The following is a 25,932-nucleotide window of genomic DNA, read 5'->3' on the forward strand; positions in this document are numbered from 1 at the left end:
GATGCATATTTGCTCTGACAAAGTATGCAACCTGCTGACCGGTGTTCACTGGACAAACAAAGAAAGGAGCCATGTTGTTACCAGGGGGTTATTTGGATTCTTGCTCAACAGGCTGCTTCATCCGGCAAGTGTGTGTGTGTGTGTGTGTGTGTGTGTGTGTGTGTGTGTGTGTGTGTGTGTGTGTGTGTGAGAAAGGGAGACAGAGACTGACTGCGTTCCTGGAAATGCCATTCCATTGGTCAAAACACCATAGCAACATAGTTCCACCTATGACAAGGGAGCAGCCAGCGGTTTTGACGGAACGATGTGAAGCAGAAAGCTACATGGGGGGAGATGAGGGGAGGAGCAGGGGAGGAGGGGGCAGCGCTCAGGGAGGGATTGAGGTGGAGGAAAAAGTCTGGGGTCGGTTTTGGCCTGAGGCTCCAAACTCAAATTGAGATTCCACAACACGTACAACCTGTTGTTGATCCGTGCAGTGCATCCTCTGTCTCTGCAGATGCTCCTTCAGCTGCCTCTGTTGGTTTTGCGTATATTTCGTTCAGCTTGAAAACTGCTTCAACTCCTGCACAAAAAAAACCCCGCCATGCTTCATGTATCTACCTTTTACATTGGAAAAATAACAGCAAAAGGAAAAAGAATGTGTTCAGTTAAATATTGTGTCTGGATCTTCACAAATTTCGCCGGTTGTTACCGCTGGAACATATAGACAAAATCAAGAGACATAACAAAGACTAGGCCACTTTTCATGCAGTCGAGCTCATGTTGAACATAGAAATAACAACCTAGAGACGCTCTGTAACAAGACAGGGGGACCAGACTCCTATCAGGCACTCATTTCCTGTCAAATCTCTAGTAAAGACATAAAATTTGGGCATATATGTGCAAAGATTGATTGATTCTTTGCATAAAGTAAAATCTATGACCAGAGCTGGTAATATCCCATTTTTATTCATATCATATTTAGAAACTGTGCCTTTAAAACGAGCTGTCAGACATCTGTAACGTTGTGATGTCACAACTATGAAGTCACCACACTCAGCCACGCCTCCAGCACAGCCATATACATTTATGTGTTGTCGGAATAATCGGAAAAGTGTATTTCCGACTCGGAAAATTGATAAATATGCATAATTGTGAAATATTAAATTTATTATTTGCTCTTTCTTGTCACTCAAATACTGGAGACAGCTGTCAATGTGTTGTTCACTCTGTGCGATAAAATGCAAACCTATTTCTTTTTGGCGGCCATGTTGTTCCCACACTCCGACTTGATGCACATGAAGACACCGAAGTCGGAAGAATGACTTCCAAACTCGAGAAGTGGGACCATCCGAGGAGCACATGAATGCTGCAAAAGCGCTGGCAGAGTCGATGCAGAACCACAGTGGGCGGTGCCTGCTCAAGCCTGTGAAAACTGACCAATCAGAGCCGATCAGGCTTTTCGGGGCCTTAAAGAGACGGCCACGATAAGAAAGTGCTCAGACAGAGGGTGAATACAGTATGAGAAAAATCAGGCGTTTCTTTTTTAAACATCAAAGTATGTTAACATTTTCTAGTAGAATAAAAGTAAGAACCTGAAAACAGGCATAATATGGGACTTTTAAAGGGGATGCATCCAAAAATAAAAGATCAAAACACCAGATTATACTGTGAGAAAATATATGCACAGTTTATTGATAGATGCAAATAGGTGAGGCACACACAAAATAATTCAAATCAATAATGTATTAGTTGTGAGTTCTGACCACGTTTTGTTTTTCTCTTCAATATTAGAAACATCAGTCAGTCTTGGACAGAAACCTGCATGCAGGCTGTTAAATTCTTGCTACTCTGGACTTATTAGGAAATTCTTTGTGGGAGATAAAATACCCATAACTTGACGTCTCCTCTGCAGCCTACATGGGACACAGGAGGAAAAAACAAACAAACAAAAAAAAAAAACAGGCCCAGCTGCTGCTGTGCCAAAAAACAAACAACTTGATAATCCACATATGAAAATAAACAGAGAAGTTCCAGTGACTACTACAGGACAACAAATGATATCATAAATATTTTATAACTGCTTGCTCATATTCATGGCTTTTAAAGACCTGCTTGGACTCAATCTACAAATTACTTTACAAAATCGTTTCAGGAACATTCTGTGAAAGGCCAGTTTCACGAAGGACGAATGATCGGTAATATTTACATTTGGCTTCCGAGTCACTGTAACATATACAAAGAACAAAAGGCACTGCGACAAATGTCAAAACATTTAAATATGTAGTAGAAAGGAAGCATGAGGAAAAAGTGGGCATCAGTAAAAGCAATCGCTAACGTTGCCAATTGTTTTGCCAGTCCAATTACCAATGAGTTGCGTTAGACAGTATGGCTTATGATTAATCTTTACCAAATCTTTATTATGCAATGCTGTCTAAAAAAGATTGTGACACAACAGACTTTGGGACGCCTGCCCTGCTCTTTCCAACCAGTATTCACTGAGAAACTGGCATTTTTCTGACACTTTCTTTTTGGTTAAAATGTTAAAAATGTATGTTGTTTACACAGTTTACAGTACAGCACTATGTGCCCATGAACAAACATGACGGAAAAAATGGTGCAACAGTGTGAGTCTGCTCGTGACCTCGTACTTTTCTTCAGACAAATGGACGTTAGCTGCACATTGACGTAGATACGACACAGCATTTCTCTGCAAAGCTGGCTGACACAGATTAAGATCATGAACTATTAGCCTGTTCTCAGTGGGTAAAACGTCTTAATTAATATTTAATAAATACACACAATACAGTGTCAACATGAAACTTTGGTAAGTGTATTATAGGATTATGAATACTGTCCATATTCTTCCTTTTTTGTTTTTTTTAACGAAGTGATTCTAGTCTGTGAGTGTTACAAGAACATCTAAAAACAGCTGAATTCTCACTGGTTATTTCTTTGCGAGGATGACAGTCGGTAGCAGGATACTGACAGTGGACGGCTAGCTTGATGCGTGGCTCTCATGCATGTAGCAGTAGCGCAAACAGGTGGGTAAAGTTCACAGTATCTCCGAAGGATCTCACTGTCCGGACCCATCCATAGTGTCTCGACTCTATCGGTCTCTCTCATACACACTTTCACGCGTTACTTCGGCTCCACTCACACATATCTTTTAACCCTAAAGTGAGCCGTCACTTTAGCGAGTAAAGTAGTTCAGCTGTGTGGCAGAGAGACAGAGGGTGAGCCGAGGAAAAGTACTGACAGCACAGCCAGTCCTCCAGCTCCGCGTTCCTCTCGGGCTCCAGCGAACGCTCGGCGAACTTCATCATCAGCAGGGCTCGTTTCACATCCAGCCAGTTGAGGAGGCCCTCGTGTCGGGATCCGCCGACAAAGCCTCCCCCCTGTCCGTGTCTCTCCCACTGCTGCTCCATCAGGTCCTTCCGTGGGCCCCAGAGGAGGCTCTGCAGTATGCGCTTGGCCTCCTGGATGTGGATGCGTTTGATAGGGTCGGGTTGGAGCAGCAGCTGGGCCAGCCTGTGGAGGCCGGCTGAGTAAAGGGAGACGGAGGGGATAGGAGGCAAGTCCTCACAGCGGTAGTCCTGTTCCTTCAGAGCTGGACTGACCTCGAATGGGTTGGGCTGATGGAGGAGCTCATAGATCAAGATGCCTGTCTGGAATTCGTCAAATTTGCGGTACTGGGCCGCTGAGAGAATCTCAGGCGCCAATCTGGCGTGGTCACGCTTGATGCGAGGATCCACAGTGGTTGAGGCAGCGTCCTCGGAGGAGCGACGCTTGGCCTTGGCAAAGTTGCTGATAAGGAGGCGGGGAAGGTGGCGCTGAATGTCTATACCACTCGAACCGTTACTGGTGCTGGTGTCAGCGGTGGTCTGTTGGGGGAACTGGGAGGGTCTGCGGTGATGGGGCACCAACAACAGGTTTTCGAGGCAGAGGTCGCGGTGCGTGACCCCGTGCTCCTTCAAGTGCTCCAGGCCATTGCAGAGCTGCAGGAGGAGGAAACACACACGACGCTCGTAGACCTCTGGCTGACTTTTATGAAACGCGCCCCACTCCCGAACGAAGTCGGCCGCTGTCTGCTGAGGGATCTCCGAGGTGATGACCACCACTCGCTCTCGCTCTGTCTGCTGGCCAGGCGTAGACTTGGAGGGCTGAGGCAGCGATGAGGCAGGTGTGGTGGGCAGAGAGACCTCATCAGACGGCAGCATGCTCTGAGGGACACAAGCGAGAAAGTGGCCGCAGTCCTGCTGGAGGTTGAAGTGGGGAGGCATGGTCTGCTGCACCGAGAGACTGTAGAGATGGCCCTGTTTCGCCTCTATGGATGGACTCTTACAGATCTGGAGAAACACAAAGGACAGTGGGAGGAGAGGATGAAAAGGGGAGAGGGGGGGAGAGAGGAATTCCACACAGACGGGGAGGGAGCCGAGCCAAGAAACATAAGAAAGGAATTCTTGTTAGTGAGGTTTCAAGGTCAACGCCAATTCAGTTCCTGCTCTCATTCAAAGTGAAATTAACGTCTCTGATGCAGATTTAAACCAAATCCTCAACGGAAAGCTTTTTTTTATAAAGTGTCTTTGAGCTATTAGTAGACTTGTTGATGCCAAGACTGTTTAGAGGTGCACCGTGTAGTTTTGAGGAAGGAATTTTAATCAGAAGAGAAAGATCTTCATTGAATAATTTTTTTGAAGCCTAGACAAGCTAAATAAACAAACTGTCTTTGTTTTCATGTCTGAATAAACAAACTGACCTTAAAGGACAACACAGTTTCATACTGTTTTACTTTGGCCTTGACCTTTCTAGCTTCAAACTGTGTTCCGGGGACTTTTTTTGCCTCTGAAACAGCTTGTTTATTCAGTTATGGAAAAAGTAAATATTTCTGAGTTTGTATTATTACCTCACTAATGTTGTAAATATTTGAATTTCTTCTCCACAAACTACACAGTGCCCCTTTAAGTACGTTTAAGTAAACTACTACACGCTCACACAAGAATGACAAACATCTCAGAATAAAATCTTACATCAGAGATTTCAAACAAACAAAAATGTCTCAGAAAAAAAAAATTCCAGCATGTTCTCAGATTTATAAAAATAATCTCTTCTTTGTGATTACCAGGAACTAAAATCCACTTTCATGGACTTCAGCACACTGGTATTACGTCTGAATATCAACCCCATAAAGTTTTTGTCATACTACGTGGTGTGTGTTATGAGTGTGTGTGTGTGCGTGGCCTTGACAACAGGGGTTTGTCTGACTGTAAATCCTTCCTGGAATGTAAAGATTAATTGGGCCTAGAGATATTAAGCAACACTGTGGGCACCCACATCGTGACACAACACCTACTGTACAAACAGCCGCTGCTTTGTACAACACTAATGACTTTGAGACAAAAGGTCAGTGAGACTGAATCCCCTCCCTTCTTCCTGGTTGTTTACACTACATGCCCTGAAGGTTTATTCTGTCGTGAGGCTATCCCATCTGTGGTCTAAGAACAAATAAGACCACCGCCTTTATTTTAATCTCCTCATTCTTTCCTCAAACTGTCAAATCCCTGCTTAAGAGATCAATTTACAGCACCCACTGTGCAAATTGCTTCTTAGCCAGCAGTAAAGATGATCACGAGTGAGCTGCGAGTTGCTCTCTTGACAACAACCTCCGTTTAAAAAAAAAAACACGTCTTCTTCACAGCAGCCAAACGTAGAAGCCAGTTTACAATCCTTTACTGTCTCCTGCACTCAGCGTTCAAAGGCCAGCCATGAAATAATGATAAGATTCAAATATCAGCAACTTCAACAGATGAGGCAATCCCTGTTATGGTCTGTATTTTTTCAGCAGTAGCCACCTAGTGAATTTACACGTACATAATTAAATCTTTACACATTAGTTTTCCCTTTTTAGAGTCTGCCAGACTTGCGTGATGATGATGCATGTGTGTTACATAACTGGTTTTGATTTGATCCCATTGATATCAACCTCTGTTTACTCTTCAATTTTCTGTCTCTGGTTTTTGAAGACGTGGTCATTTTTGGCATTTTCTGACAGTCGATCAGTTTTAAATATTGCAGGGAGTCGTGGTACGAGACGAAGCAGCCACAGCACACCTCCAACTCTCTGCATGGTGACTAAACTTTGTGACCTGCAGTTGAGTGGAAAACTATTGACTGTTACTATTGACTGCTATCTCAATACAAACAAATGAGCTTGTCTGGCTGGACTCTAAATAGACCAGTTGCTCTTTTGTTGCATTTCTGACTAAGTAGCTGCTCACGAAGCGTTTGTTACCCTCATGTTCTCTGACCATGGGTATCGCCTAATGAATCAGCACTGAAATATTAAGGACGATAACTTTAAGGTGTTCTAGGAGGTGAACGTGGTTATAACAAACACAAATTTGGCCCAGTATTTAGGGTAGTAGTATTTATTACCTTTACAGCGTAGGAGTTGCTGGGGTCTGAGGCACAGGCAGCAGAGTAGTACACAGCATCTCCTGAGTTGCAGCTGGGCTTGTTGGAGGTCAGCCTGAACAGAGACCAGTTGCTCTCCTCAAACCTAAGTGGGTTCTTCTGGGAGCGAGTAAAGTGATCCTCACATTTTAGAGCCAAGCGCCGCAGAGACTCGGCGTACAGGCCTCCCAGTTTAGAGTAAACGCCCTCCCTACTGTCTATGTTACTCAGCAGGGTCTGGAGCTGCAGGCTGGAGCCCAGATTTGGTGCCAGACCCGGTTCTGAGGCAGAGAAGGGCACGCTGAGTTGGGGGGAAGAGGAGCAGGTGACGCTGCTCCGGCAGTGGACGCCCAGACGCCCGTGAGTCTTCAGTGGTTCGTCCAGTGTCCGGGACCTTGAGGATCGGCCTAGCGCAGCATGGCAACGCTCCAGAGACTCGTTGGAAGAGAAAATGGGTCGCGGGTCAACAGGGCTGGACGGTAAACTGGAGCGGGTGCTGGCATCGCCAGGTCGACACACGTTGCTCTCCGAGCCAGTGAACGGGAGGCGTGGGTAGGCTCGGACGAAGGGTTTCCCATTGGTGCCATCTGGAGCCGACACGGTGCGGTTGACCATTTTTTTCTCCGGGAGAGGAGGTGGCTGGTTAGTCAAGCTGTTAAAGGACGGCGGGTGAGGAGAGCCTGGAGCCGAGGCCACTGGACTTCTGGCAAACGGAGAGGAACAAGACATCCGTGAAGCATCCCGAGAACCTAAGAAGAAAGAAAACAACTGCATCAGGAGATCTGCCGGTTGATTACAGAAAATTAAAGTAAATGCCAAATATGACGCTACAACAGGCAGCCAAGTACATTAGCTTAGCATAGCATAGCATAAAGGCATGGAAAACAGAAGGAAGCAGCTAGCATGGCTCACTCCAAAGGTAACAAATGTAGCAGAGACCAGATTTAATGTGTCAACTGGTGAGCTTCAGAGGTGTCAGTAGGCAGATAAGTTAACCTCATGCTAAGCTAACCAGTGGTAGCTATTTATTGAATAGACAGATGAGACAGTGAATTGATCTTCTCATCTTAAAAAAACAAAAAAGCACATCTTCCAGACTATTCCCTGAGTAGAATAAACCGTCAGGCGTCGACTTGGAAAACAGACACAAAACAGATAAAGACAGACACCAGCGACCACTGGATTCACATAATATATCTTCTGTTCCTCGGTGTCCTTGTAGGTTAATTTCCTGTAACCTCACTGTACTCACCGACTTACATATTCCTCCCTCGCAGCCATGAATGTGATTTATTTACTACACGCCGTCTGTCACTGCCTACCGCTCAGCCTTCGTTCAAACACATACCTTGTTTCCTCAAAAGAGACGGAAATTTCCACAATCCAGGATTCAAGCTGACGCTCAAAACATCTTCCACCCAATTATGATCCATTTGTCAATTAAAGACTTAAAGTTGGAACTTGACATTACACTAGAGCAGACAGATACTGGGATAATTGTGCGGTGCGGTCTTCAATAACTGCTTTCACAGAGGGGGGAAAGACTGTAAAGAAAAAGTCTGTAGGATGTAGCCAAGCCCTTTTTCCCTCCTTATCAGAGTCCATAATTATCTCTTCAAACAACATTTCCCAGGAAGTTACAGCAATTACAAGCGTCTAAGCGCCACGGAGGTTTTAAGCTGATATGTGAAGGATGACAATTTCTCAACCAAGGACACATGCCACTCACTCTGAGCCACATCTCGGGTTTGACGAGTGTAGAAATCTTGAACTCAGTCACGAAAATGAAAACTTGACGAAAGAGGAAGAGGGGTGATAAGCTGACAGACTGCTGCTATAAAACCGTGCAGAGCTCCCTTTCCTCTTCACTCTGGACAAAGTGCATCTTCACGGTTAACATGATGCAACACTTCTGAACAGCACAACAACTAAGTTCTTGCCTTCTTGTAAAGTCGACATTAAATGAAATACATTCAGCTGCACCTTTCCTTGCAAAAGTTTGCCACTGCCTCGCTGTCCTGGCTTGTCGGCTACTCCTCATCTAAATTGTGTCTCCACTGCCAACATTTAACAGCTGTTGTTTCAACTGGTGTCACCATTTACACTTCACTTTTGAAATGAGGACAACATGTTACTGACGGTAAACCTGGCAAATGTATACAGTCCAGTAACCAAATAAAGCTACTTCTTTGTCGCCCTTTGAGAAAGTCCCGACTCCCTTAAAAAAAATGTTTAATTTTGTGAGTTGTTAAGTTAGAAGAAACTTTGTAAACTTGGTAAAACTCTGTCTGCGACAAATTCTTAATTATTTGGGCCTTTTTGTAAATTCGGCAAATGTTATACCTTAACTTATTACTTTCTTTGCTTAAAAAGTGTTGACTGTTTCTCCCAGTGATGTACGTGTTTATTGGCACATAGAGCAAGGAAGTGAGACCCGTGGTCCAGCAACTGCAACTAATGATTATTTTCAATGTTGAGCAATCTTTTGAGTATTTTTTCTGATTGATCAATTTGTTATTTGGTCTATAAAATGTCAGAAAATGGTAAAAAAAAAAATGTGTCTGTCAGTGTTGCCCGAAATCCAAGATGATGTACTAACTTGTTTCATCCAAAACCCAAGTAAAGAAATCAGAAAATATTCACAAATAAGAAAATCAGAAAATGTTTGCTTTATTTTCTTAAAAACTTACTTCACTATGAAAAAAGTTGGTGATTAATTAAATAGTTGTCAACTAATCCATTAATTGTTGCAGCTCTAACTAATTCTAATGTGTAGGTGTGAGCTGACGTACTGTGTGACGCTGTCCGATGTCGATCGGCAGATGTAAACAGGCTCTAACATGCAGGCGAACACACATCATCAAAAGCATCCCCATTCACACGTCTGTGGAAAAAGTACCTCACTTGCTGAAATATCTCCAACTCCTGCCTTTATGAGAAACAGTATCAGACAGATCTGATCCTTCGGCTCCCTGCGCATGTTTCTTATTGGACCAAATGGATCTGCACCACTCAGATGTGTAAATAAATCCCCTTAAACCAGTCATAATCTGAGTGTGAGTGGTTCCTACCAGTGTCAGCAGTCAGGTTGTCAGTGGAGGCGGTGGGTAGGCTGACACTGCCCAGGCCTCGCAGAGATGAAGTGGGGCTCTCTAATGACCCTTGTTGGCTGCAGCGGTCCAGCTCCATGTTGCTGCCACTCATCTTACCGCACACTCTGTAACGGAGAAAACAACAGAGATAAGGTGAGTGACTGTGATGGGACGAAGAAGATATAAACAAACATGCATTCAAGCCGTATTTTGTGTGTGTGCTCTGGTAGTCTGCAGGTTTTCTGCAGAAATAGATTTTTTTTTTCCAACGCTCAACTTCCCCTTTATGTCTTCTTATCAGCAATATGTATTACTAACAAGTCAGTGACACAGAGCGCCTTTCATCCGAATGACGAACATGTACCGTCATGAGTGCTTTCACTTCCTCGTTAGAGAGGAACACTTCTTGATTCAGTGTAGATTTATGACTGCAACAAACCAGCCTGACTAAAAACAAAAATAAAAAACCCTCTTATGGCTTAAAGTGAGACGGAGCATTTACAGGATACTGGCACATTGGATCACCTGAGATTTCCCACTATTCCTTTGAGTTAGTAGCTTTAAAGGGAAACTCCAATGTCGTAGTGCATTCGTGTGTGTTGGAATATTTTTAAAAATTAGTTTCTGATTGGGAAAATTCACATAAATGTCCCCTCAATTCGAAGCAACAAGTCAGGGAAGGCGGCAAAAATTCCCTGATAACTATATAAACCCCTACTATGGGAGTGTCTTGAACTTGTCTGTCATCTTTGACTTTTTGCCGTGTTATGGCAGGTGGGAACCAGCCGAGAGAAACAGAAATGATTAAAGAGCCGCTGGATTATTCACACGATATTATCATATGGGTATCATAATCACAATATCAGTATTTCATTTTTAAATAGCGGTATACTGTGACACCGCTAGTACGCGTTTTGCCGACTCCGACATCAAATATGCAGAAACATGGCAGATGAAGTCAAGAATACTCGGTTGATGATTAGAAACTTTTATTAATTCACATATTGCAAATCAATTTTTTGCTCACATGTAATTTGTAACATGGTATTAGGTTTATTTCATTTTATCAGCAATAACCCTGATAACAAGCAAAGCAATATTTTTGTGGTTTTAGGGAATTAACTAGTGTGACAACAGCCATCGACATGTTGTTTGAATGCTCTGAACAATAAAGCACAACACATCTTCTTTGCAGTGATATAGAAATGCAAAGCTAAATCTGTGATGTTTTCATTTGAATACACGTTTTTAATCTGCCTGAAAGTGAGTGGAACGGGACCACAAGCAGGAAACAACAAATACATCTCCTGGTGAGATATAAAGCGTTTACTTCTTGTTCTACTCTAATCCTAATTTGTCATGCAAGACCACATAACATAACAGAGCAGAAGTAGTGAGGGTAGTAGTTCTCTGTTTGCATCCAGCTGGGGACCTTTGTTGCATGTCATTTCCTATCTCTCTCTCGCCTCGTTTCCTGTCATCTCTCCACCACAGGCTATAAATAAAAAGGCATGAAAGACCACAGAGATATCTCGAAAAAGCTGTAGCAGCAAAAACTCCGTCGTGTGCTGATTTGAGCAAAGGTGTGTCGTACTGCTTACGAATTCACTTTTCATCTGCAAGAGAAAGACTGTGAGATGATTTCAGTTTTATTTACTAGAAAGAAGCTCTGCATTCCTCACGGTCGGGGTTGCCAGACTATCATGATGGCCACTTATAATTCCAATGAAAACTGTGCACGAGGAGACTTACTAATCAAGGTGACCAATTAGGCTGAGTGACAGCCGTTCACATGTCTCATTATACCCACTAATGGCTCAGGGAAGCAGCGTCCAACCCCATCCTCTCATCTCGCTTTCCTCTCTTCCATCACAAACTGACTCCTCTATCCATTTATCTGCCCCCCCCCCCCCGACTTCAATTCCACCATAAATCAGCAGAACAAACAGATGAGGAGGAGAAAAGGAGAGGAGCACAGGAGGGAGACAAAGGGTGAGGTATTCTCTCTGGGCAGTTAGCTAAAGGATCCGCTATCGTTTTACAGACAAAAGAGCAGTGATGAAAGGCAGTGGGAATGCTGAGGCAGGGGAGAAATGGTAATGGGTGCAGGGATTATGAGTCCATGTGCTATGTGTGCGCCTGTACATGTCTCACTCCAGATCTCTCCCGATTTGTATCCAAAACATGAGATTTTCCTCGGCGAAAGAACGTCAGTGCTGATGTCCTGTGGGAGGATGTGCATGGATGAATGAGCCTTCTGAGCAAGGGCATGCGAGAAAGACCTTGACTCTGATTAGGACTGTGTGTGAGGATGTATTATCGTTTGGGGGCTTCAGCTAACAAGTAAGGTTGTGATGAATGCAGAATTTTAAACTTTGATATAATTCTATACTGGTACAAGAAAATCATACGCGAGACCTTTCACATACCACAGCAAAAAAAATGTAATTAATTAATTATGTAATATTGTCAATATGTGTGCCGCCTTGGGTTGAAAATCCGATCGTAGATCTGATTTTTACAGTTTTGGTACTTTTGATACTATCGAATGCAGATATCATATTGGTTTAAACACGTTGTATTGATTAAGTATTGAAGTATCGATCCTTTTGACATCCTAACTAGCAAGAATTTTCATTATCAATTGATTGTCTATAAAAAATGTCTGAAGGTGTTTTTGCCGACATAACAGCTCAACACAAAACTACTCAGTTTATTGGTCGATATTCTAACGTTTGAGAAGCTGGCACCACAAAGTGTTTTACATTTTTGCTTTAAAAATGATTTAATCGACCAAATTAGGGCTGCAACTAGCGATTTATTTTAATTAATTATTCATTAATCTGCCAATTATTTTCATGATTAATGAATCACCGCAGCTCTATTCCATGATAAAGCTGATTGTTGGTCTATAAAATGTCTGAAAAGGTGAAAAACGCCTGCCACAATTTCCAGGAGCTCAAGGTGATATCTCCGAATTACTGTTTTTGTCTAAATAACAGTTCAAAACCCCAAAATATCCAGTTTATTGGCAGCATATCCTCACGTTTCAGAAGCTGGCGCCATCAAATGGTTTTCATTTTTGCTTTAAAAATGACGTCATCAAATGTAAAATGCAAAATGCCCAATTTCCGGGAACCCAATGTGATTTTTTTTTTCTTTTAAAAATGGGGTGCAGGGCTGCAACTAGCAATTATTTTCATTATCAATTAATTGTTTAGTCTATTAAGTGTCACAATTTCCTGGAGCCCAAAGTGATGTCTTTAAAATGTTTAGTCCAACGAACAGTCCAAAACCCAAAGACTGTCATTTACTGTTATAAATGACAAAGAAAAGCTGCAAATCCTTATATTTAAGAGGCTGGAACTAACAAATGTTTGACATTTTTTGCTTTAAAAAGAACTGAATCCATTTAAAATACTTAAATCGCAATCAAAAATCTATTGTCGATTCATTTTGGCACCACAAGCACTTGTTATCTATAACTGGATGTTGTCGGTTTTAAAATAAATTAGGACTTGAACTGAACGCAAAATCCAAAAACAACACAATATTTTATATCTCATGTCGTCATGCTGTCAAAACAGCACCATTCATCAGGATTTTATCTCTCTACACGGAATTACCGGTTTTGGCCTAAACATCTATTAATACTTGTCTCCTTATCTCACAGATATCGTCTCTTCCTTTGCTAAAACAAAAAAAGTCTACATTAGATAACCTGATGTACCGTTATTTGTCTCCCTCAATCAGTCCGACAACGACAGCAGCCCAGACTTAGAATGTAAACAATCACGCCGCTAACGCACCGGATCCGTTGACACACAAGCCCCCCTGACATGTGTGTGGTATTAATAAAGCTGTGTGAGAGGAGCTGGGGGAGCTTTTAAAAAGGGATCAGACTGGGGTTACAGCTAACTAGCTACAGATAGCAGTGTGACAGTGTAGGATGAGAGCCTGTCTTAGCTGCAGTGTTGTTGTTGTTGTTGTTGTGGATCATATTCACACAACCGGTTTCACTTCCTGACTCATCTCCGTTATAAATACACAAATCATGACATCTAAAAGTACTGTATTTCTGTTCGCTTGCTCACATACAAGCACACATTCGCTTTCAGAAGTCGAGCTGGTTGTAAAACATCAGGAGGGATGAAAATGAATACTGTAACCGGATCACACCCAACGCATTAAAAGCTGACACATAATTCAGGGTTTTGTTCAAATGAGGTGGAGTTGGATAGAAAAGCAGGCTGACTCATGAACACCTGTACGATGAAATGCAATCTGTTACAACAGACATGCAACAAACACAACCTTTAAAAAGCTCACAATGTGAAGTTTTAGATAAGAGGGAGAATATTCAAATCTTAGGTGTGCAACTGTTGTATGTTACAACATGCATGTTAGAAGAATGGCATGCATTGTTTCTTTCCAGTGACTGCAGGATAGTAACCATGGCTTTACAGCCATATAAACCACGTCTTAGAGACAAAGATCCATTAATGTTTGACACCAATCCTTCTTATCTTGAGCAAACTGCTCCAGCCTTCTGTTCTTCTCTTGTTCACTGTCAGCCGTCCCTTATTCATTACAACCCACTTTCGTTTGTTTGCACCACATCACATAAAGTCATTTCACTTCTCGTCATCTTACTACTATTTTAATCTCACAAACAGAATGGGCTCAAATACAAAGAATAATCTCACAAAATCTCGAATGAAAGGCATTAGAAGAGATTAGAAGAAGAGAAAAGGGCATGGTGTGAAAGAGGGAGGAAACAAAGAATGAGCGAGGTTGACCACATGCTGCCCGTCACCGTGCAACTCAAAGCCACTTCTGCATTTTGATGACCGAGCTCCGACGGAGGTGTGAAAACAAGCAGAGGCCTGTTCTATCCTCCGAAGGCTCTGTGCTTTATTACCATCTTCCTGAGACACACTCAAACTTTCCTGCGTCAACAAGAACATCACCACATCCCCTTCACAAGCCTAATGATAGCCATACTGAGGACACATGTGAAAAAGATGCCATCTGGTTCCTACCTCATGCTGGAGAGCCAGAGGTCCTTGTCGGGCTGGCGGGCGCAAAATGCCCCCTGGATCAGACCTGTGGCTCTCTAAAGCCCCGCCATGTGTAGTAACACAAGCCCGGCTCCACACGAGTCATGTGTGTATTTAAAGTCTCTCTCTGCAGATGCACAAAATATAAGCACCCATATCTCATATATAGCATTCACTCATTGACCTAGTGGTTCACTTTAGAGCAGCGTCAGGTCTGTCAGGCAGCAACAAGATGCTATCTGCTCTGCTGCACAGAAAGGATGGATCTGTGGAGGGAGGGGCGGCACGTCTTGGAACGACAGTTTACAGAGCAAAAGGCAATTCAGACCCACGTCTAACTCTGTGGACTCAAATCCACGTGGCTGATCTATAAATTCTGCTTCTATTGGTGGCAACCGACTGCCAGACTGGGGACAGTTTGGGAGTTGCCGGGGGCAACAATATGTTCACCAAAGCCCCCTCCCTTTGGCAGCCTTCGCTCAGCTGACACGCCTACCCAGTTAAAGAGTAAGTCACAAACTCATGCACACACACACACACACCTTAGGCTGACCCACCACATGATATGTAGGTTGGTGTGTTACGAGGTATAAAAGAGGGAAATTTGGTGTTTTCAGCTGCGATCAAAGGCTCCGAGAGGCAGATTTTTAAAACCATCTGTGGCTTTTAAATGATTCAGCACATCAAAATGCTGCTTCACAGGGTGCATGTTCACGTATTTTCCATTAATTCCACGCACGAGACTCCCTTTTAAGTTAGAAATCAATCTCTTCAAGAAGTTTTGGAGAACTGCAACGATTAGTGTATTGACAGAATAATAATCTCCAACTATCTTAAAAATCAACTGGTAGATCTCAGCCTCTCAATCTTTAAACCGACAAAACAAGATATTTAAAGACATCATGTTACACTTTGTGAATAATTTTCACTATTTTCATACAATTTAGACCAATTTGATCCATCCAGAAAATAATTGGCAAACTAATTGATAATGAAAATAATAATGTAAAGATTCAGTTGCTTTGCAGACAAGATTTAGATTCACTTTGGCACTTTGCCATTGAGTTTCCATCCAGTGCATGTCTGGTGACCAGGGACACTTGTTGATTAAAAACACACTAAACCCGCTGATAAACTTGGAGCACCAGAAAGCCACAACTGTCTCTGGGTGGCTCGAGGCGTGTTCCCACATGTGTCTCAACAAGGCGTATTTTTATCAGCCCAGAATGTCGGCAATGTCATAACAGGAGAGATGTGTCCTTACTAGAATTACAGCAAACATAACGGGCCCTTGAAATGTGATCAGCAATCTGTGTTTCAGACTGTAAAAACATTCCCACTCAGCTTTTTGCTGACTCCAGCAGCTCTAGATGGGAGAACATCTGTTTCTTTTGAGGAAGTTACACCTCACTGTGCCACTGCAGACAATGCTAAGTTTATTTTGAGGAGATCATTTGATGCTCTAATAACTGCAACACGCAAGGTCTCTTCTCTGCTTTGGGGAGCTGACTCAGACAGCGCAGTGTATTCTTAGCCTCATGCAGACTCAGGTTAAAGCACGGGTGCAAATGTTACAGCTAATAAATGGCTAGGAGCTGTGTGTCGAGTAGGTCACAACAATCCAAGTCTTGAGAATGATTCTGCATATGCTGAGAGTGATGGAGTTAAATACTGTAACATCACAAAGCCTTAAAATAAGCAACATGTGAGCAAAATCATTCCCACAGCACAAATATGACATTTTTTGCCCAAAGCTAATGACAGCTTTGTCCCTGTATGACAATATCAATGGAACAAGTCCTGTTTTTTTAACAGTTCTGCATTGTGCTGCAGCCAAAACAAAGTTACAGCAATGTGACACAGCGGGGGGACTATTTAACAGACCCATTTAGTGTGTTAATTAGAATTGAAAAAGTCACATTACTGGTGTGAATAGAACAAGGCGTGCATTGAGGAATATGGCCGAACAGTTTGAATGATCACAAGGCGCTAGAATGGAGGCTGATTCAAGGCTGAATAATGATGCTATGAAAGGAGAAGGCACAGTACGATTCACACAGATGACTGCAGTAAGATACATGTACAGTCACAGGCAATGTATCCCATAAGCAATACTATATATATAGAGAGCAAAATGCATTTATGCATTTAGACTAAGTGCATGTTGTAAGTGTTAAATTATGGAATATAATGAAACCGCAGTCTCGTTGCTGAATTACAGTCCCATTAATCCTAATGCAAGACTCAGGTAGAGACTTAAAGACTGTCACGCAAATGTTTGCTATAATGGGCAGCTCAAGCTTTATAAATGCATAGCATTCATCTTACAGCAAGTGTATAGTGTGCTCGTGTGTAATTAAACCTCTATTAGACTTTTTATTTCACACAGCTGCCTTATGGTAAACAATATTTAAGACCAAGGCTTCCTCAAGATAGCTGGTGTAGTTACTGTGCTTTGGCATAAAGAGTATTATCATACATTTATAGGTTTTTAAGGTCATTTGTTGAAGATTTTGCACCACCAAATCTTCTCAGCTGCACTAAACAAATTAAAACAAGAAAGCATAAAATATAGAAAACTTTACTTCCAAAAACTCACAGATGAAGCTCAAAAATATGGTCCGTTATCTGGAGAAAATTCTTTTCATGTGATTTTTTATTGCTTCATGTTGTAAACCTGAATAATATCTTGATGATTCATGATTTATTAAACTGAGGAAGCAATGTTATGACTTTAAACTCCGGCTAACCCTAACCCGGACATTTCACTGACAAAAGATGCAAATTGGCTTCACTAAACCAAAAAAAAAAAAAAAACCTTGCACAAAATATAGAAAACTTTTCTTCCAATAAACTTACTTATGAAGCCAAATGATGATGGTGAGATGTGATTAATAATAACTTAATCAACTTTGTTTGTCATCTAGAGAAAATTCTTGTCATCTAATGGTCACAGCTTCCAAATTGTTCAGACCTGCTCACTTTTCATTGCTAATATTGTAAACTTGAATATCTTGATGACTTGTGTCAGACTGAGTAAGCGATGTTATGACCTTAAACTTCAGCTAATCCCAACCCTGACATTTCACTGACTTCTGTTTACCTGCCCAGAGACAACAGGTCAATGCACTCTCCCTATAAAAATAACAATAAAAATAAAAAAGGACAACATGATAAACTTTAAAAAGATTCCTCATTAACCAATGACATCCATCATATATGGTCCTACCCTGATTCTGTCCTATCGGAGGGTTAAAAATTGTGTAGATGCCAAACAAAAAGTTCTTTGTTCGTCTTACCTGTGCAGTTTCTTAGGTGGGGGAGGTGGTGGATTGGGTTCATTGTTGGCAGCTCCCTTCCCAGCTGCCAGCAGCTCTGATGAGCCGCCGTGCAACGGTTGCCGGGCCGGCATGCTCCCGTTCTGCTTGCCCTCCTCCTCTGCAGCGGTACCCTCACTCTCCCCCTGACAGGCACCATTGTTGGGGGCGGCCGGGGGGGCCGTGCCTGGCTCTGTCATCGGAGGGGGGCTGCTGTGGGCCTTGCCGTCCCTGGCCTCCTTCCAGACAGCGGCACCATTGACCAGGCCTGTCACCCGAGAGGTTGTCCCCTGGTTAGTGGCCAGTTTCTTCTTCTCCCCCTCTTTCCGCTCTCTCTCCTCCTCTTCCTCTTCTTCCTCGATGCGGCAGTTCCAGCCAGAACTGTGGTGGTGGGGCTTGGGCCAGCGGTCGGACGCTAACGAGTGGTTCTCTGTAGGGATCTTGAAGTGGCCCTCTCTAGCAGAGACGAGGAAAAGCATGGGCAGTTCAGGGAGAGGGACGGGAGATGAGATGGATGATGAGAGGCTGGAGGTGCCCAGTCTGGGAAGATCAGTAAGAGGGACTGGAGATGACATGGACGGTGAGAGGCTAGAGGTGCCCAGTTTGGGGGAACGGGTGGTCCTTTTCGGGGGAATGGGTGGGCTGGACTGAGGCTTGGGGTGGAGAGTTGGGGCATGGTTGGCTTCAATGACCAACGAGGGTGCACTGTGGCTGGGACTGGGCCAGCGGAAGGCCGGGCTGCTGGGGTCTTTACGTGCTGTGGGGCTGAAGTGGCATTGGGTGCTGATGGCTGAATCCGGACTGCTCAGGTAGAAAGTCCTGTTGTTCTCCTCCGTGTGAGCGGCCATTATTGTGATGGTGGCCCGTTGAGTCTCTCCCGAAAGCTCAAGCTCAGAGGGCGAGTTCTTAGTCTGGTTTGGGGACTCGGGATTGGATTGCAACCCATTTCCTTGCGGCCTGCGCTTCTTCTTGGTGCTCTCTGCATAAATTGGTTCTGAGTCTTGTTGTCCATTGGGAGAGTTTGGAGCTGGTGGGCTTTGGGGGCTTCCTGACCTTACTTGTTTTCCTCCCGACCCCTCTGCCCCAGGAAGTGAATCTGTACTACTACGATAAGAACAAGAGGAGTCCGACAGGCTGGTCTGCTTGGACAGGACGGGAGGAGAGTGGAAGGATGGCGGGGGATTGTGGCTAGTTGTGTCCACGCTTAGGGCTGTGGTGGGGGAAGTGCTGGATGTTTTTGTAACAGTAGTCCCACTGCTGGTACCATTGCTATGAACTGTGGGAGGACTGGAAGGGACAATTTCCACAGAAAAGGGTATATCCACAGACGCCTGATGGGAATCCTGACAGTTTTCCCTTGATGTCACACCAATTCCGTTATAAGTGCTCTTGGTTTTTGTGGGGGTCGTATTCTGCTGCCTGCAAGTGTCTCCATTGGCATTCTTCTTCAAGCTCTGAGAACCTCTACCCTCCTCCTGGGTGACGAAGATATTACTGATGATCATGGAGTCTTTAGGCAGGATGTTTGGGGATAAGGAAGCCAGAGAGAAACAGTTGTTGTAGTCCATCTTGTTTTCAGGACTCTGGAGAACCGCCTCTCTATGAGCCTTGTTGCAGCCGTTACTGTCAATGTAAAGAGACGACAGGTCCAAGAGTTTCTTCAGGCCCAAACGCTCAACTGGGCTCTTTGTGTTCTCCTGTAACATGAAAATGAGAAAACATTTAAAGAACAGATCATTCTGGACAGTAATACACTCTAAGGTAAGTTGCAGGAAAGAGACTCACCTGCTCTATGTTCATGTTGACATCAGTCATCGACTCGTTGGTGTCAAGGCTCATCATAGTGGGTTTGACAGCGATGGTCGGCTTGCTGTAGGGCGAAGGTGCTGTTACTCCAGACTCTTCATCACCTCCCAGGCTGTTCTTCAAACAAGCGGCTGGCACGCTGCCACCCGAGCCGCCGACAGTCTTGTGGTGCGCACTAAGCGGGTGGAAGCAGTTCTTACAAGAGCCGGGTTTCCACACGTGTTCTGCAAAGTCGCTGCACGCTGACATCTTTGGTTTGCTAAATTGGGGTTGGTCAGAAGTGGCTGTTGAGTGATCTGGCAGATACAGGATGAACTCTCATGGCTGGGCCGTCACAAGATGTTGATCACAAGGTGTTATATGTAGAGGAGAGATAAAGAAGAAGGAGAATCATTGTTAGAAGAGTCAGGTTGTTTTTGAAATCACTTTTTGCCCATAGGTTGTATCATAATCACAATCCCACGTGTCTTCCAAGTAGGGGAGTTTACATTACATAAGATCACATTTAAGTCATTATTTCTTCATCCACCCTTAACACATGACTCGCTTTTCTTTGTCATTTCTGATAATAAATGAAGAGTTTTCAAATCTCGGTCTGTTGGTTGGACAAAAGAAACAATCTGAAGATGTCACTTTGGGCTCTGGGAAATTATGATGAGCATTTTTTTCTAGGGCTGCAACTAGCGATTATTTTCATTGCAGATTAATTCATCTTGAGTAATCGATAAGTTGTTAGATCTATTAAATGTCAGACAACGGTGAATAAATGTCAATCAGTGTTTACCTAAGACCAAGATAAGGTCCTCAAAGGTCCTGTTTTGTCAACAAACCAAAAGATATTCAGTTTAATGTCATAGAGAAGTAAAGAAACCAGAAAATATTCATATTTAGGAAGCTGGAATCAGAGAATTTTCTTATCAGTAGTTGGCGGTGTATTTAATAGTTGACAACTAATCGATTAATCGTTGCAGCTCAACATTTTTCACAAATTTACCAAACTTTTTATAGACCAATCAATCAATTGGTTAATCATGGTAATATTGGACACAGTTGAGGTATTGGGGAGAAAAGGTGGACTGGTGCATCTCTAATATTTTGACTTATATTTGTGATTTTCTGAATAAAGATGCCTGAAATTTTAACCGAAAAAAGTTGAAACACCCACTCGAACATGTTAAGAAAGTGATGAGTGAGTCAAGGCTGACAAGTGTGTCTAAGCTCATAGAGGACCTCCTTTAGGATTTAACTGTCATCCGCGGATGTAACTTAAGACGACCTGCTGTCTGCTGTGCTACTTGTTCCCATGGCCTCCTAAATTAGAGGGTATGTGGTTTCTGTTCAACCAAAGGGCCTGCCGGTGTGAGCCTTGCAACATAAAAGCCCTCCGGAGTCCTTCTGCAGCCCCCGACATGCTAGAAGAAGACGGAGGAGCCTCAAGCATCCCGGAGGTCGGAATGCCAGGAATGTCTAAAGGCGCAAGTCTCACCAGGGTGAATCTCACACCCACGACAACCTCCCTTCCCCCTTCCACACACACACACACACACACACACACACACACACACACACACACACACACCTCCCACTCCACATGTGTGTGTCCTCCTTCTCTCAAAAACAAACTCAAGCACACACACACCTCCTTCCTCTCCCCCCTGTGAGTCCTGTTTAACTGGCCTGACAGTGAGAGGATCAACGCCATTTCACAGAGATCATTTGTTGCCTTGCATCTGGGTGTCCCTCTTTATGTTCTTTACACAGCTTTAATTGCCTCTCAACAAGGTGATGGGATGACACAGAGCAGCATTAGCCCACCATCTAGACTCATTATACAGGAAAGACACAGAAGAAGCCGGAGGAACATCTGCCTAAATATTACGGTCATATTAGTCATTCTTCTCTAAATCCTACATTTGTCCATTAATGAAAAATACCAGAATAAAGTAAAATTAATGCTTGAGACTTGTTGAATTCATGCCTCCAGCTTAACGACCTTGCAATCTACTAGTCCTATAGGAATGAAGAGTCATCCTGTTAATAGAGATAATGCATGTTTACATTTTTCTTTGTTCTGTCTGACTCAGTTTGGGCAGGAAAGCACCCACTAGCTCACTGTTTGTTTAAGCGTTCTTGCGACAACAGAGGAAACGGAGCCTTGCCTAACATCTTATGGCATTGTGCATGAGTCATATGAAGCGATGACTGATTGGAGACGCACACATCATTAGGCGACTCTGCCTGCTGCTTCAGAGGACACACTGACTGCCAGTCAAGAACATGTCTGGCGGGGGGGTGTGGGGGGGGTTTTACAGGACAATTGGGCAATAACAACGCAAAGACAGACAGAGGACTGTCACGGTATGTTTGGTGAGTTAAAACCAAACTGACAGGGACACTTTTGTCTCTGTTGTTCTACATTCCCAACAACAGAAGTGGACGTGTGCGAAGTTCATCTGAAATCTGTATTTTCAAGAGAGAGTCCAGCTTGTTTGAACAGAGTTAGACCCCGCTGTCTACATTCCCCACACCTTCTCAAGCTCAAGGTCCAATATTTCTCACTTGTCAAAACACACAAACACGGGGCATAACCGCCCTGCCTTGAATATAAAACACAGACTAGGGGAAATATCTCGTGCACATGTTAGAAATAGGGCGATAGGAAAAATGACTTGAGGGTGGATGTTGATCTGATGTGGAATTAGTTGCTCACCTGTTGTTTACATACACCTGAGGGCAAGAAAGGCGAGGATGTAGTAAGTGAAGATGGATGATTTAATTCACCGTAGCTCTAATAAGATTTTTTGTGAAAACTTGTAGACTTTGACGTAGTCTTGAAAACAGTATTATTGGTCTATATGTCAGTTATGATTTCATTGTCAGCCGATAACCAATAACAGAAATTCACATTATCAGGCAGATAATTTATCTGTCCGGTACGCATTACTCAAAATTAGTTATTTTGTGTTTCACTGGTCGACAAAATAATGCAACACATTTCTTTTGACTTTTATTGCATATCCCTAACTAATTTTGAGTAGTGTATACTGTGCATCCCTCGACATTATGAACATACACTGCACATCACACAGTCGGCTGACCACTAGATGTCCCAAAACACACGAAACATTTCAACACGAAGGGACTCGAGGACATTAAATCCTGGAAGCCTAAATTGTATGTTGGATTCCCCTTGAATAGGCAAACACAGGCATTTGCTCTGACAGCCTGTAATACAACCGGAGAATGAAGCCAGGCTGCAGAACAGTTCAAACAGCCCACAGATATGTGGACCGAGGCTTATCAACAACACTCAACAGCTGGCAAAACTGCACTTTGTCTGAATCCTCCTCCTGCAGCAGCAGCAAGCTGAAAAAAAATGAATGAGCTGGCCACAGAATAACAGTCCGGTCCGGTCCATTCATAATCAAAATAATGAGTCAGACAGTGCACATCTGATAACCAGGTCAGTGTGTAGTCACCCACTTTGAATACAATTTCTTTTACGAGCAACATTTGTCACGGCTGCCTCACACACACACACACACACACACACACACTCACACAGCCCATTCATTCAGGGGTGTGTGTGGAGGGGGGGGGTACAACCTGTTTTTTTTCTCGACAGACTCGATTTCCGCCAAAAACTTGTGAACTTTGCGACAAATGATCTGAAAACTTCCACCTGGAGACGTTTCCATGTGATATCTCACAGGCAGCTCCTTGAACACAGTCGACTGCAGCCTGTACACACCCCACGTGTTTCGGGTTTTTCTAAGCCTCGGTTGTTAATATGTATTATTTTAGACGTGATAAATGAAAATATCTGGCTGAACACTTGTCCTGCTTTACGGTAGGTTATTGTGGCGTTATGTCCCCTCGCACACTGACAGAACTGGCAACCCTACCTGCGTACAAACAACACACACTAAACAGGAAACGTGACAACTTGACTCAAAGGCTACGTTTTACAGTGTAACACGTTAAAGTAGCCAAGGTTATACATTATTGACTGACTGACTGCTTACCTGCTCGGACTTTCTCTTCCCTGGCAACACAAAAAATCCCCCCAAAAAATACAAAAAAATGACACAAAAATTTCAACAGCACAGCTGCGTTGTTGCTGCGGCTCTGGTTCCGACAGAAGCAAGATATCCGTCTGCGTTCACGTATCCAACATGCGACAGGTTAATGAGCCAGGAGGCTGGTTTCTGCTGCTCCTGCTGCTCCTGCTGCTGCTGTTGCACTGTGCAGAGGTGGAGCAGTGAGCAGGAGGAGTCCTCTGCAGCAGCGGCAGCAGCGTGGGGAGAGCACAAGGAGGTGGGAGGAGCTCCTAACCAGGCATGCAGGCTGGCCAGTAGCCACACTCACAGATTCTCATTAAGGCTTTTGTCCTGCGAGCTGTCAGGAGGATTTTTGTTCAAACACACAACCCAGCCTACAGCTTGTCATTTTACTTGCAGAAAATTACACATTATTGTTTTCCAAGTGCTGTAAATACCACCACCACCAAATTTGAGAATTACAAGGGGCTCACAAAAAGAAAGCAAGCGATCAATCTTAAAGGATAAGCTCACTCAATAATTACAATTTAGTTATTATCTAGTTCCCTGTAAGCTGTAAGCTTAGCAGCTACAGTGACGATTTTGGCGTTAAAAATGGTTCTATTAAAAACATCTCGCAGATCTCACAGCAAAACAGCATTTTCTTAAACAACTGAAGTAAATGGGGACTTCTTTTAAAAAAAAAAAAAAAACTTGTCCGATGTGAGCCAAGTCCCTTGAAGCCCTGAGATATCAAAAGTGATTTGATAACATCTTATTTACACTTGTTTTAAAGGGGCACTATGTAAGAACTGGCCAGCTGTTGAATTTGTAGTCAAAACAAATAGGGGGCAGCATATCACCAGAGTAACCGCTAACTGCTGCTAACTGTAGCTGCCATAAGCAAGTGAGCTCCGTTAGCCGTGCAGTTAGCCGTCTGGCCTAGAAGCTCAGAGCATCAGAGGAGTGTTAGTGTTTACACTGCTAGAAGAGGAGCGTTGGACCGTAAAGAGCCGGGGTTAGCTGGTTAACATGCTAAATGTGCTTTTCAACACAATACTTAGACGTCATAACATCAAACTGTTATCTCTTCACGTTCTGTTGACAATTTTAGTTTCTAATATTTTCAACCAAAATTCTCACATATTGCAACTAAAAACTGAAATTTTCCATGTAGCTGCTAAGCTGAAAGTGTTAGCACGTACACCGTAACGTCTTTTCAAATCAATTTGGGATCTCGGGGCTTCCAGAGACTTGTATTACAGCGTACATGGAGTATGGATGTATGGAGCCATTTTATGTTTGGCTTAAAACAAGTCCCCATTTACTCTAATTGTTTAGGAGAATGCTGTTTTACTTCACCTGATTTTCCATTGGCATGGTGGTGAGTATATAATAACTTTTAAGATTTTCATTTCCGGGTAAACGTATCCTTTAATCATACTACATCCTTTGATGTGGTGAAAGTGGATCTATACTAGCTTTCCTGTTTTTTTTTCTGTCCCTTTCCCTCCTGCTACCCCCTGGGCTGCTCCTGCTTCTGTTCATCATGGCTGGGGTGACAGAGCGTTAGAAAAACACTGGCGCTGCCACTGAGCCAGGCTGGACCCCTGCTGGTTTCCATTACAGGCAGCAAAAGGAGAGGCAAAGCTCACAGAGTGACAAACACAGCCGCTGTGCTGGATGAAGGCAGTCATCCATAGAGATTAACCTTTTAACCGAGCACCTCCTCTTATGTCTTACTGAGAAATAACAAGTGGAACAAGGTCTTATCTGTCGGCTTTTTGACTCATTTAAACGCAAGCAGCTGAAACACCTTAAGAATCTGCTCTGTTTTGTGTCACTTCTGCTCTTTTCATATACTTTTTGTTTTGGTTTTCTTAAAGGAGGCCAAAAAAGCAGGCCCTGAAGTGATGGATAAGTGCAAAAAATGGCAGAAAAAAACACATCAGTGAAACTCCACTCCAAGGATCCCACTGCTTTGGTCCACTTCCTGTGAAAGTACACATCCCTGCATATGAATCGATTGGACACAGAAACCCACCAGTTTCCTGAACCCCGCATGAGGATTTATAGCCGAGCTGAGACAATCAGCATAAGTGCCACAGCAGAGACTGGATCCGGGCAGAAGTGATATCTTTTACAAGACCACCTGTTGAATTTGGAAACAGTCACAATCCTCTCA

The 25,932-nt window shown here is 43.4% G+C and overlaps 1 protein-coding gene across 1 annotated transcript; it reads right to left on the minus strand.

The window, feature by feature from the left end:
• Window positions 1–1,642: 1,642 nt before the first annotated feature.
• Window positions 1,643–23,965, minus strand: LOC141006345 (inactive tyrosine-protein kinase PRAG1-like). The gene is made up of 6 exons (XM_073478523.1): window positions 23,733–23,965; window positions 19,687–20,031; window positions 17,884–19,598; window positions 9,504–9,649; window positions 6,415–7,181; window positions 1,643–4,328 (listed from the first exon to the last, which is right to left on the minus strand). Exons 2-6 carry the CDS (start codon window positions 19,954–19,956, stop codon window positions 3,168–3,170), a joined length of 4,059 nt encoding a protein of 1,352 aa, XP_073334624.1. The 5' UTR covers window positions 19,957–20,031; window positions 23,733–23,965; the 3' UTR covers window positions 1,643–3,167.
• Window positions 23,966–25,932: the final 1,967 nt, after the last annotated feature.

The sequence above is a fragment of the Pagrus major genome, chromosome 12, assembly GCF_040436345.1.
Source record: "Pagrus major chromosome 12, Pma_NU_1.0".
In the NCBI taxonomy this organism is placed as follows: Eukaryota; Metazoa; Chordata; class Actinopteri; order Spariformes; family Sparidae; genus Pagrus; species Pagrus major.